Source organism: Esox lucius, chromosome 5 (assembly GCF_011004845.1).
Source record: "Esox lucius isolate fEsoLuc1 chromosome 5, fEsoLuc1.pri, whole genome shotgun sequence".
In the NCBI taxonomy this organism is placed as follows: domain Eukaryota; kingdom Metazoa; phylum Chordata; class Actinopteri; order Esociformes; family Esocidae; genus Esox; species Esox lucius.
In genome coordinates, this window is record NC_047573.1 from 27,621,732 (window position 1) to 27,631,428 (window position 9,697).

Consider the following 9,697-nt stretch of genomic DNA (forward strand, 5'->3'; position numbering starts at 1 on the left):
TTAGACAATAGACAAATACAACAACTTGACAAAACTACAATTAACAGGCACATCTCATGAAGCAGTTACAGGTGTCAGTAAACGTGTTAGTGATTAGGACTTTAAAAGTGGCAATGGTGACAAAAGTAGATCTCAGATGGGGTACTGAGGCCTAAGAGGGTTTTGAATATTAAAGCATTAACCAGTGTATCCTTGTTCCAGGTATATAGTGATGGACATTTTATGGAGCTGTAAAGAGTCTAGTTATGTCTTATCTTACTCAGGTCACTTTGAAAAATGTCAGGTCCTTTCACAGGTTTGTTATACAGAGAACGTTTTAGTAAATATGTGAGATCTCTATTTGTTTGACATGCACTCTCTTTCTGCATTCAGAGGCTGTCACTTCTGCTATTCTGCTAATTGTTCTTGAATTGGGAGAAATAATGACCTAGACCTTGAAGGTAACACAGAATTGAGAATATTTACTCTGGCTATGATAGATCAATAATGCCCTCTACTGGCCAGACCTGATATCTGACATCTGAGTTCACCACAGAACCAGGAAGTCACAGAAAACAAACCACTCCTCTGAAAAGAAACTGTTCAAGGAAAACAAAAGTAATCTCTAGTTCTTGTTCTCTCTTTGTATGTGTGTGAAAAATGACAGAGGCCGTAACCTCAATTAGTTGTTCGATCTGTTTAGATTTACTGAAGGATCCAGTAACTATTCCCTGTGGACACAGTTACTGTATGGGCTGTATTAAGGGCTGTTTGCATCAGGAAGATGACAGGGGTATCTACAGCTGCCCCCAGTGCAGACAGACCTTCATACCAAGACCTGTTCTAAACAGGAACACCATGTTTTCTGAATTGGTGGAGAATCTGAAGAAGACAAGACACCAAGCTGCTCCTCCTGATCATTATTATGCTGGACCTGGAGATGTGGAGTGTGATTTCTGCACTGGGAGAAAACTCAAAGCTGTCAAGTCCTGTCTGGTGTGTCTGGCCTCTTACTGTGAGACTCACCTCCAGCCTCACTGTGATTTTCCTGTCTTTAAAAAGCACAAGTTGGTCCAAGCCTCCAAACAACTACAGGAGAAGATCTGTTCTCATCATGACAAAATACTGGAGGTTTACTGTCGTACTGATCAGCAGTGTATTTGTCTGCTCTGTACAATGGATGAACATAAAGGACATGATACAGTCTCAGCTGCAGCAGAAAGGACTGAGAAACAAGTAAGACAGGAACTCTATAGTATAGGATAAAACATATATGTTGTGTGTGGATGTGAGTGTGTTTGATATAAAATGTTATTTTGTTTGTGGGTGTGTTTGTAACAGCTAAACTGTGAGCAATCTATGAACCTTACATAAGCAATACCTATTTTACCTTACCCATTTTCCACTGCTAATGTAAACCCCATGCTTTGACAAGAATCAATAGAATTCAGTATGAGTCTGTTTAAGCAATAAGAGGGTGTGGTGTATTACAGATGTACATGGGTAAGGGATGTTTTAACATATGATGCCAAGCCAAACAGGGTAGGCAAGTTGGCCTAGTGGTCAGGGAATCTAACTAATGTCTGAAAAGTCCATGGTTCTAATTCCCCAAACGTCAAGGTGATACTGTATTTATGTCAGTCAGTTTCTGATCAAGACTGTTAATCTTAATTGTTTCTGCCTCCCCTGTAACATTCCCCAGGTGGTTGCTATAAATAATAAAATAATAATATAAATAATTGGATCATAATCAACTTGCCTGGTTAAACGATGGTTAAAGTAAAGCCTTAATCTGTAGTATTTTGGCACTGTACCACAAACTAGAGGTATTCACAGATATGGTCATTCTCTCCCTCAATCTACCCCCCCCCCACCTCCCCCTCCTTTCCCTCACATCTTTTCCTTCCCTTCGCCTCTCTAATAATGTGCTTGGACACAGAGCTCTGTGAACAGCCAGCCTCTTTAGCAATGACCTTTTGTGTCTTGCCCTCCTTGTGCAAGGTGTCAATGGTGGTCTTTTGGACAGCTATCAAGTCAGCAGTCTTCCCCATGATAGTCTAGTTCTGTAGGCTACACAGAGAGACCATTTAAAGGCCTTTGCAGGTGTTTTGAGTTACTTTGCTGATTAGAGTGTGGCAGGTGTCTTCAATTTGGAACCTTTTCACAATATTCAAATTTTCTGAGATATTGAATTTGGGGTTTTCATTAGTTGTCAGTTATAATCATCAAAATTAAAAGAAATAAACACTTGAAATATATCCGTCTGTGTGGAATGAATGTATACATTATACAAGTTTCACTTTTTGAATGGAATTACTGAAATAAATCAACTATTTGATGATATTTTAATTTTATGACCAGCACCTGTATATATCGATTATATATACAGACTATATGTACAGACTATATATACCGTATATATATATATACAGACTATATGTACAGACTATATATACAGACTATGAATACAGACTATATGTACCGACTATAACCGAAATGATATGAAAGATGAAAATTACTGCACTTCGCTAATTACATTTGTTTATGATGTTTTTCTCTGCAGAGACAGTTTGGGGAGAAATATTTGGAATCCCAGAAGAGTATTGGGGGGAGAGAGAAGAAGATTCAGGAGTTGAGACAGGCTGTGGACACTCTGAAGGTGAATGTTGTGGCTGATATAAATACATGTACAGGACCAATCAGAAGTTTGGACACACCCACTGAATGGATTAGTGTATCTAAACTTTTGACTGGCACTGTATATTTACATTTACATGCTGTCTATAATCCTGTTGATAGCAGAGTGAATTAACTTAAGATGGACCCACTTCTTTCTCTGTGTCCTAACAGCACTCTGCACAGGCAGCAGTTGAGGACAGTGAGAGGATCTTTACTGAGCTGATCTGCTACATTGAGAAAAGACGCTCTGAGTTGAAGGAGCTGATCAGAGCTCAGGAGAAGACTGAAGTGAGTCGGGCTGAAAGACTCTTGAAAAAACTGGAGCAGGAGGTTGCTGAGCTGAGGAGGAGAGATGTTGAGTTGAAGCAGCTCTCACACACAGAGGATCACATCCATTTCCTCCAGGTGACATCACTAACGTACCTTACAATTCTCTGAAATGGATCCCTCTTGACTTCTTTACCAGTGAAATGGACTGGAACTTAATTCACTGTCTGTCTATGTCAAAACATATTGCTTCTTTCCCTCTCTGTAGAGTTTCCAGTCTCTCTGTGTCTCTCCTGGATCTGAGGTCTTACCCAGTATCACTGTCTATCCACACATCTCCTTTGAGCATGTAAAGAAATCACTCTCTGAACTGAAAGGTCAAATACAGGATATATGTAAAAAGGAACTGGACAGGATATCTGGGGAAGGTTGGTCAAAATTATTTAATAACATTATAACATTAAACGTTGTTTTTTACTTATCATAGAACCACATCTAATTTTATAAAGCAACCAATATTATTTTAAAGCAAATACACAACATTAATAGATTATTGTAATATCTGATTCGTCTGGGTGGGTAAGAACTAGACAAAACAGTATGTTGTCATCAAAACATTTATTAAAAATTGGAGGAGCAGAAGAAAGGACAGAAAGAGGAGAAGAAGAAAGGGGGAAACATACAGAGAGGAACAGAAGAGTATAAATGACCTCAATATCTTCAGTGAATCAATGTAGTTATCAAGTAGAAATCTGAGATCTGTCAACAATCATTGTCACCATAACATCTTGGTTCTAGTCAGTGACCAATATCAAGCCATGACAGAGTGGCCTCAAACACTGAAACTCATGTACAACTATATAACATTTTTGAGATTTTTTTCATAATTTTTTTAATCCAGAATCAAACTTATTGAAGAATAATGCAAAGCCAAAGTGAGAAGTTAGGATGAGCAATGATGGTAGCATTTCAGTAGGATGTAGTTATAAATAAAATATAAAACACTAACTTGAGTAATATTAGAGCTTGTACATTTTCCCATGCTATGCCATGATTCATCTCAATCTTGATTTTACACTAGTCATTAGTACTTCTCATAGTCCATATTTATATGGGTAATGATATTAAACTAGTTGTTAGTACATGGTATCTTTTTATACTCAATTTAGTACATTGTATTTTCTTATTGTCCATATTCACATGGATAATGGTGTAAAACTAGTTGGTACATGGTGTCTTCTTATGGTCTATATTCATATGGGTATTAAACTAGTTGTTAGTACATGGTATCTTCAAATAGTTCATCTCTCATCTAGTTACCTGTATGTACATTACTAGTGGATACAGATAATGTGGACCTGTTATATATGAGTCTGTCTGTCTCCATAGTGACTAGAGTTCAGATTGGACCACCTGCTGAGCCCAAGACCAGAGAGGGTTTCTTAACATGTGAGGAAATACAATAACACAAACACACAATCACACATCGTTGTTGTTTGCACTTCATGTAAACGTACAAACACACACCCATAGACATGCAGACATACACTCAGTGGTGGGCTATCAGGGCCAGCAAGACCTTCCCTGCTGGCCTAAAGATCAGAATTTACGTCTTTTTCAAAAATAGAAAGGAGGATGGAATTTGTCTTTAAACAATAAGCAGCTTTGGTAAAGTTGATGGATTTGTATGTATTTTTACTAGCAGGGCCGACGCCTGAGGGGTCTCAAACTGCTGTCAACCTATCTGACTCTTGTAAATACTCTGTCAAATAGCCATTCATAAACATTGTGTGCGCGGCTACACCATCACATAAGAGGGAGCCCTCTAAAACCAGTCTGAGTCGAAAGACATACGTGTGTCTTGCTCAATAGGTTTGAACATTTTTTATTTCGACATACATTAACCTCGGATTCAGGAGGAACAGTGTGGTTTTCGTCCAGGCCGTGGAACACTGGACCAGCTCTATACCCTCTACGGGGTGTTGGAGGGTTCATGGGAGTTTGCCCAACCATTCCACATGTGTTTTGTGGATTTGGAGAAGGCATTCGACTGTGTCCCTCGCGGCATCCTGTGGAGAGTGCTTCGGGAATATGGGGTCCTGGGTCCTTTGCTAAGGGCTGTCAGGTCCCTGAACGACCGAAGCAGGAGCTTGGTCCGCATTGCCGGCAGTAAGTCAGACTTGTTCCCAGTGCATGTTGGACTCCGGCAGGGCTGCCCTTTGTCGCCAGTTCTGTTCGTAATTTTATGGACAGAATTTCAAGGCGCAGCCAGGGGCCGGAGGGTGTCAGGATTGGGGACCACACGATTTTGTTTCTGCTCTTGGCGGATGATGTTGTTGTGTTGGCCCCTTCAAGCCAGGACCTTCAGCATGCACTTGGACGGTTTGCAGCCGAGTGTGAAGCGGTGGGGATGAAAATCAGTACCTCCAAATCCGAGGCCATGGTCCTCAGTCGGAAAAGGGTGGCTTGCCCACTTCAGGTTGGTGGAGAGTGCCTGCCTTAAGTGGAGGAGTTTAAGTATCTAGGGGTCCTGTTCACGAGTGAGGGAAGGATGGAACGGGAGATTGACAGACGGATCGGTGCAGCTTCTGCAGTAATGCGGTCGATGTATCGGTCTGTCGTGGTGAATAAAGAGCTGAGCCGCAAGGCGAAGCTCTCGATTTACCGGTCAATCAACGTTCCAACTCTCACCTATGGTCATGAGCTCTGGGTCATGACCGAAAGGACAAGATCCCGGATACAGGCGGCCGAAATGAGCTTTCTCCGCAGGGTGGCTGGGCAATCCCTTAGAGATAGGGTGAGAAGCTCGGTCACCCGGGAGGAGCTCAGAGTAGAGCCGCTGCTCCTCCACATCGAGAGGGGTCAGCTGAGGTGGCTTGGGCATCTTTTTCGGATGCCTCCGGAACGCCTTCCTGGGAAGGTGTTCCGGTCCCGTCCCACCGGGAGGAGACCCCGGGGAAGACCTAGGACTCGCTGGAGGGACTATGTCTCCCGGCTGGCCTGGGAACGCCTCGGTGTCCCCCCGGAAGAGCTGGAGGAAGTGTCTGGGGAGAGGGAAGTCTGGGCATCCCTGCTTAGACTGCTGCCCCCGCGACCCGGCCCCGGATAAGTGGAAGAAGAGGATGATGATGATTGATGACATACATTAAACTATAAAACATTTCAGAAGATCAGATGTAATAAGAAAATGTTTCAGTGTTTATAGATCTGATCTGGACATCTTTTGAGAAGAAATATATGAATGTCCTCTATTACATTACAGGGATTCTATTCTAATATTTTAATTTGATGCTAAACCACATACTCATTTGTAACAATTAGTCATTAATTTCAGTTGATTTGTGTTCAGTCAGATCTCCTCTATACACATACAACACAACACATGCTGCAACACTTGAAGCTACATTTTTTTATTACTTAAAGAATACACATGATTTATGTTAAGGAAGGTCTCCTTTAAATGTACAACACAAAGGATTTTTACTGTAGCATCTAGGATACATTTTCACATAAAGGTATAGTGCATCTTCATGGAGATGTGGATGCTGTCACACTTAAAGCTACATTAAAGGCACAATTCCTATAATTACTTAATGAATACACAATTTCTGTTAAGGAAGGTCTCCTTTATATCTACACCACATATGAATAATTTTTACTGTAGCATTTTGGAGAAAATGTTATTTTGTATTGTATGTACAGTATGGAGATGTGGATGCTGCCAAACATAAAGCTACATTACAGGCTCAATTCCTATAATTAGTTGATGATTCTACTTGAAACAAAACACACTCTAACACCGAGCTGGCAGTCATGGGTCCAATCTGAACCCGATGTCTCCTCGTGAGCTGCTCAAAATCAAACCCCCTTCTACCCTGAGGAGCCATATCAACTAGCTTAAAGCTGGCTGATGCCTTCACCTTTTCAACTAACTACACACAAGAAAGGAAAACACTATTGGTGACAGTGCAACTTAACGATAAATAATGTGAAATTGCAAACATTCAACCGAAGACGAACTGTAGCAAAGCAGTTAGAAAACCAGTCGCTCTCACAACCACAACCGACACACTCACTCCCAACATGCACAGAGAAAGAGAGAGAGAGAAAGACAGACACTGCCACTTACTTTGTTTTTCATCCTTTCAGATTCCTGCCAGCTGACATTGGATCCCAATACAGTATATCAGAACCTGTGTCTCTCTGAGGAGAACAGAAAGGTGACATGGAGTGATGAGGTCCAGTCCTATCCTGACCATCCTGACAGATTTACCTCCTGTAGACAGGTGTTGTGTAGAGAGGGTCTGTCTGGAGTCTGTTACTGGGAGGTAGAGTGGAGTGGGCAGTGGGTTCGTGTAGCCTTCTCATATAAAGAGATCAGCAGGAAAGGAGATGGTGGTGAGTCTTGGTTTGGTAATAATGATCAGTCCTGGATGTTATCCTGTTCTACATCCAGCGGCGGTTTCTACCACGATAGTACCAGTACTGATATCCCTGTCCCCTGCTCCTCCAGAGTAGGAGTGTATTTGGACCACAGGGCAGGAACTCTGTCCTTCTACAGTGTCTCTGACACAATGACTCTCCTCCACAGAGTCCAGACCACATTTACTCAGCCACTCTATCCTGGGTTCTATGTTTATAGTGGATCTGTGAAGATACTGACACCTATTCAGTGATCCTTCGATCAGTCTGCTTCTATCAATGTATAAAGATTGATTTAAGATTACAGATATTATTTAGAACAACATGATATAGTTACAAATTTGCATGTACACATATTTCAATCAAACTAAGTGGAACAAAGTGAGCCAGAGGTCTTGGTTCCTTAATGAATATGAACACATAACAAGCCATGCACAACATTAGTGAAGGGAGTTGATTGACAGCTGAAATGAAACAATCATCATGGGGTTTAGTTCAGTCAATGTCTAAACCCTACTGAATTATTTAACAGAGGTGTTTCTTCTTAAACTATGGGTATTTTGAGTTGGTTGTTTATCTGTCAACAGAAATATATTCATAAATATTTACCAAGTGTATTTGAAGCATTATTAAATGTTGTACAAAACAGAATTTATTTTTATTATGAAATGTTTTGAAAATAATGTAATTATTGACTGTGTAGAATGTTTCTGTGTGAGGTGATTTCAGGTAAACAGAGTAACATCTTATCCACCTAGTCAATCAATCATTCAATCAAATGTATTTATAAAGCCCTTTATACAACAGCAGTTGTCACAAGAGGCAAACAACAGTTGTGTTGAATTTCAGTGGCTAGGAAAAACACCCTAAGAAGACCTAAATTTAGGAAGAACCCTAGAGAGGACACAGGCTCAGAGGGGTGACCAGTCCTCTTCTGACTGTGCCGGGTGAAATATTAAGAGTCCAATTGGAATAATTAATAAATGCATGTGGGCTGAGTCTAGAGTCTATTTAAACTTAGTCCAGGTCAGAAGCATGACCAGATGGACAAGGACAGGGACAACACGGGGGAGGAGGTGTCAGCACAGTGGCAGCTGAAATCATCAGGTATCGTCTTGATCTGCAACACAACCAGGAGGACTTTGGACAGGGACAGCAACGGGCCCCCCAAACCAGGTACTCCACAGGTGTGGACCAGGACCTCATGTCCTCCTAAAGTATGAAATGGGAGGAGACTGGGAAAATTCAGAAAATGCATTCCTCATATCAACAACAAATTATTATGGGAGAAGGACAACTTAGTGGGGACGGAGAACTGACCCTACTCCCCCAGCACAATAGTATAGCAGCGTATGATCTTGGGACTGAGACAGGGGGGGTCCGGCGAGACTGGTCCTACCCAGGGGAGGCCCCGGACAGGGCCCATGTGATGGCAATTTTATCGATCAGAACTCTTTCTCAAGGAAGTACAGAGACGAAATCCTCTGGGCACAATTAACAGTCTTTATTAATATTATTTGCAAATAAGAGAGACGCGTCAACCGCTTACACACATAATCGTCTTGTATGACTTGATACATGTCATTCCAACAGTTTATAAGGGAGGAAAAGGGGTGTGGTAAGATGCTGCCCTGTCTCATGTCAATAAAACACATTCCCTTTGTTCTATCACAAGTCAAATGCTATCTTCTCCCACCTTACTCACATAATCGTCTGAGGAGTCTCTGACTCGATACATGTCATTCCAACAGTATACACCTTATCCTTCCTGCCATAATGTTTACTGTTGTGTTTACCTAAGCTTCACACAAAGGACAGCTCTCCTTCCTGCCATAAGTAACTTCTTCAATTCTAAGAGTTCTTACAGCATCTGGACAGACAATAGATGCGCCCTATGCAAATACCAGCTCCCCCACATTCCTCTACCTATCTAAACAATGGGACTCAAGTCCTTTAATCAGTAAGAATGCATCAGGCTTCAGAAACTTCCCCAACACCCAAAAGACAGGAAATCAATCCACCCACATTGCCAAGCATCAACCAAAGGGACACCCACCAACCGCAACCACCCTGAATGAGGGCAGAGTATTGCCAGCAGAGTACAGCCCAATTGCACAAGTGCACAACAGAGAGACAATGACAGGCCAGTGACTCTTCCCCCAAAAGGCATTGGAGGGAGGCCACCCCAGTGGCGACGAGAGCCCACCTGGTAGGACAGCAAGGGTGGACAGTATCAAGCCTTTCTGGTCATCTTCACACCCCAGGGCCAGACTACACCTAATCATAAACCGTGCTGTAGAGATGAGTTTTTAGTAGACACTTGAAAGTTTGCACTGAGTTTGCATTTCTG

The 9,697-nt window shown here is 41.8% G+C and overlaps 1 protein-coding gene across 1 annotated transcript; it reads left to right on the top strand.

The window, feature by feature from the left end:
• The first annotated feature begins 409 nt into the window (after window positions 1-409).
• Window positions 410-8,317, top strand: LOC114839303 (tripartite motif-containing protein 16-like). Its single transcript, XM_034292121.1, has 6 exons — window positions 410-1,215; window positions 2,543-2,638; window positions 2,830-3,063; window positions 3,194-3,353; window positions 4,315-4,374; window positions 7,075-8,317. Exons 1-6 carry the CDS (start codon window positions 640-642, stop codon window positions 7,599-7,601), a joined length of 1,653 nt encoding a protein of 550 aa, XP_034148012.1. The 5' UTR covers window positions 410-639; the 3' UTR covers window positions 7,602-8,317.
• Window positions 8,318-9,697: the final 1,380 nt, after the last annotated feature.